The sequence below is a fragment of the Morone saxatilis genome, unplaced genomic scaffold (genome assembly GCF_004916995.1).
Source record: "Morone saxatilis isolate NCDOM2014 unplaced genomic scaffold, NCSU_SB_2.0 Contig0, whole genome shotgun sequence".
Lineage (NCBI taxonomy): Eukaryota > Metazoa > Chordata > Actinopteri > Moronidae > Morone > Morone saxatilis.
The window spans coordinates 4,860,050-4,863,058 of NW_023339650.1; the positions used below are offsets into that span (position 1 = coordinate 4,860,050).

The 3,009-nt window shown below is 53.7% G+C and overlaps 1 protein-coding gene across 1 annotated transcript; it reads right to left on the minus strand.

Annotated features, from left to right (window-relative positions):
- Positions 1-6: 6 nt before the first annotated feature.
- fzd8a (frizzled class receptor 8a) lies at positions 7-2,184 on the minus strand. Its single transcript, XM_035655851.1, has one exon. It carries the CDS (start codon positions 1,755-1,757, stop codon positions 12-14), a length of 1,746 nt encoding a protein of 581 aa, XP_035511744.1. The 5' UTR covers positions 1,758-2,184; the 3' UTR covers positions 7-11.
- Positions 2,185-3,009: the final 825 nt, after the last annotated feature.

A 3,009-nucleotide genomic window follows, 5' to 3' on the forward strand; every position in this document is an offset into this window, starting at 1 on the left:
CCAAAACAAAATCAAACCTGGGACAATGGCATCTGCTTGGGGCAAGACACGGAGCTGGCCGTGCCCGACCTCCACGTCAGTCCGGTGCTCACGTCGCTGTACATGGAGCCGCTGGTGCCTTTACTGCCCCAGCAGCACCTAGTGCAGAAAGTCCTCCACGAGTCTAAAGTTTTACCAGACCAGATCCACACTCCGGACGTGATGCCCACCAGAAGGCACATAAAGTACTTTAACATAAAAACTGCATAGTCCGGACTCCTGCGGTCCCTCTCTAATAAACAGTTGGAGCAGTTGTGCGTGATCTCCCAGCTCTGCCTGTTGTGCTGCTCGTAAAAGTAACATGCGACTATGATGGTGGCTGGCACCGTGTAGAGCACCGTGAAGATGCCTATTCTAATCATCAGCTTCTCCAGCTTGTCCGTCTTGGTGCCCCCCTGTTTGATGACGCTGCGGATCCGGAACAGGGACACAAATCCGGCCAGGAGGAACATAGTGCCAATGAATAAATAAATCACCAAAGGGGCCAGAACGAAGCCCCGCAGGTTGTCCAGGTTCTGGTTCCCCACGTAGCAGATGCCCGCCACCGAGTCCCCGTCCACGGAGCTCAGCGCCAGCACCGTGATGGACTTCATGCTGGGGATGAGCCAGGCGGCCAGGTGGAAGTACTGTGAGTAACTGGCGATCGCCTCGTTGCCCCACTTCATGCCGGCTGCGAGGAACCAGGTCAGAGACAGGATGACCCACCAGATGGAGCTGGCCATGCCAAAAAAGTAAATAAGGAGGAAGACCACGGTGCAGAGCGCGGGGCCGGTGGTCTCGTAGTGGATGTGCTCCACGTCGAACTCCCGGTTGCACGCCACTTTCTCGTGCCCGGCTATCAGTCTGACAATGTAGCCGATGGACACGAACATGTAGCACGCTGAGAGGAAGATGATGGGTCTCTCCGGGTACTTGAACCGCTCCATGTCGATGAGGAAAGTGGCGACGGTGGCAAAAGTTGATACGAAGCACAGCACGGACCAGAGTCCTATCCAAAAGGCGGTGAATGCCCTCTCGTCGTGCGTAAAATAGGGGTTGTGGCACGGCATGGCGCAGTTGGTGATCTGTCCCGTTTTGACACGGTTGTAGAGCGGGTGGCGGTCCGTGTTCACCGGCACCATGGGCTCCAAACACTTGCACCCCGGCTCACACGGCGCTGCGGGCGGCTTGTACTTCCCAGGCGCCCCGGGTCGGTTCGGCTTATTCTTAGGTGGATTGTAACCCTTACCGGGGTGGTTGGTGGGTTTGGAGAGGACAGGGGACACTGTGGTGGAGTCGGTTCTGTTGTAGTCCATGCACAGTGTGTCCGGGTTGCCCTGCACAGGCAGCAGGTCGCACTTCATCCTGTCCGGCCAGGGGAAGCCGTACTGCCTCATGAGAGGCGCACAGCCGGCCCGGGCTCTCTCGCACACGCTCCGGCACGGCGGGAGAGGTTTCTTATAGTCCTCCAGGCAGATTGGGGTGTACATGCTGCACAAGAAGAACTTCAAGTCCGGCGAACACTGAATCTCAACCAGAGGCCAGAACTGGTGCACCTCCAGTCCCGCTTCGTCCTGCGTGTCGTGATTAAACTGGTTAGGCATGTAGGTGTAGTTGTAGCCGATCCCCTTGCACAGGGGCACGGCTATCTCCTGGCAGGTGATCTCCTTGGCCGTGGTGCAGCTGGATCGGGGCAGGAGAGCCAGTGAGAGCAGCAGGTAAATCCCAAACAGGTCCATCCCTCCGGCGCGTCGTGTCCCCCCTCTTCTGCTCTGGTACCAACAGCAATAAATCCTCTCCGCCGTCTGCTTTCGCCTCTGGTCCGGTTAGATGTTGCGCAGCGAGCCCATCTCGCTTCTCTCAGGATCTTGCACGGAGTTGCAAGCAATGTGCAAGCCGTGTTTACTTTCAGCTGAGGAGGAGGAGGAGGAGGAGGAGGAGGAGGAGGAGAGAAAACAGCCTTCAGGGCGGCGAGCAACAGTCAAGATGGCTGAGAGGAGAATCCACCTTGTTCTGGAGACTGCTGTCAGTATCCTCAGATAGTCTGTTGTCAGAAGAAACCCCAAGCGCTGCTGTCCGATCGCTACAAACGGGACCAATGTGGGCCTTCTTTCTTTCTTCAAAACACAGCGACTACATTCAGTCGGCTCGTCCCACCTTAGTCCCGGTTCCCATACAAATCAACTGCTTGGAGACGAAGCGGTGCCAATATATACCAAAGCCTGGCAGGCTACACCCCCGGAGCCGCTCCTCCAATCACAGAGCGGCGGGGGCGGTGCCTTCCAGCAGTCAATCACGTTTTTTACCTAAAGATGTTTTGTTATATAGCTTGTGATCGCAATAGTTTTGCCAGTGTCTGTGGCACCGGGATGCAGGATGGAGATCACTGCTCCTCCAGCTCGTGAATTAAACAACCGCACATTGAGGCCAAATAACTACTTCTCTGCATTTGTTTAAGCTCAGAGCCATGACTGGTCTGAAATAAACTATAATAACCCTGTAATGAATCCCCCTCAAACCTATTTCACATAGCAAAACTATCATTTGAAACATTATATAATAATCATCATAATAACATAATTATAAAGACGGTATGGAGTTCAGCAGGCGCTCGGGTAGCAGCAGAATAACAACCTGCTTTTTTCTCTCGCTCGGTGACTGAACTTACTGTTCACAGTCTTGTAACTTCCTTTAACACACCATCTTTGATAGTGTCACAACAATGGTAACATGCACACCAGGCAGAGCGAGGATGCGTCTAGCTCCAGATGATTGTTTCTGTGTGTATGTGTGAGAGAGAGGCCAGTTTGGTAAATTGGCTAATTTGCGCATGATAAGACTACCCAGGGAGCTGTCTGTCCTTGTGAAAAGCTGTTTTATTTTTTAAATGAGGTGCTAATGTTTCGTTTAACGCTTGCATAGAGCTCCGCGGGAGGCGTAATTGCGCGAGGCAAAGACCAAGCTGCAGCTCATAGAGACAGAGCACTCATA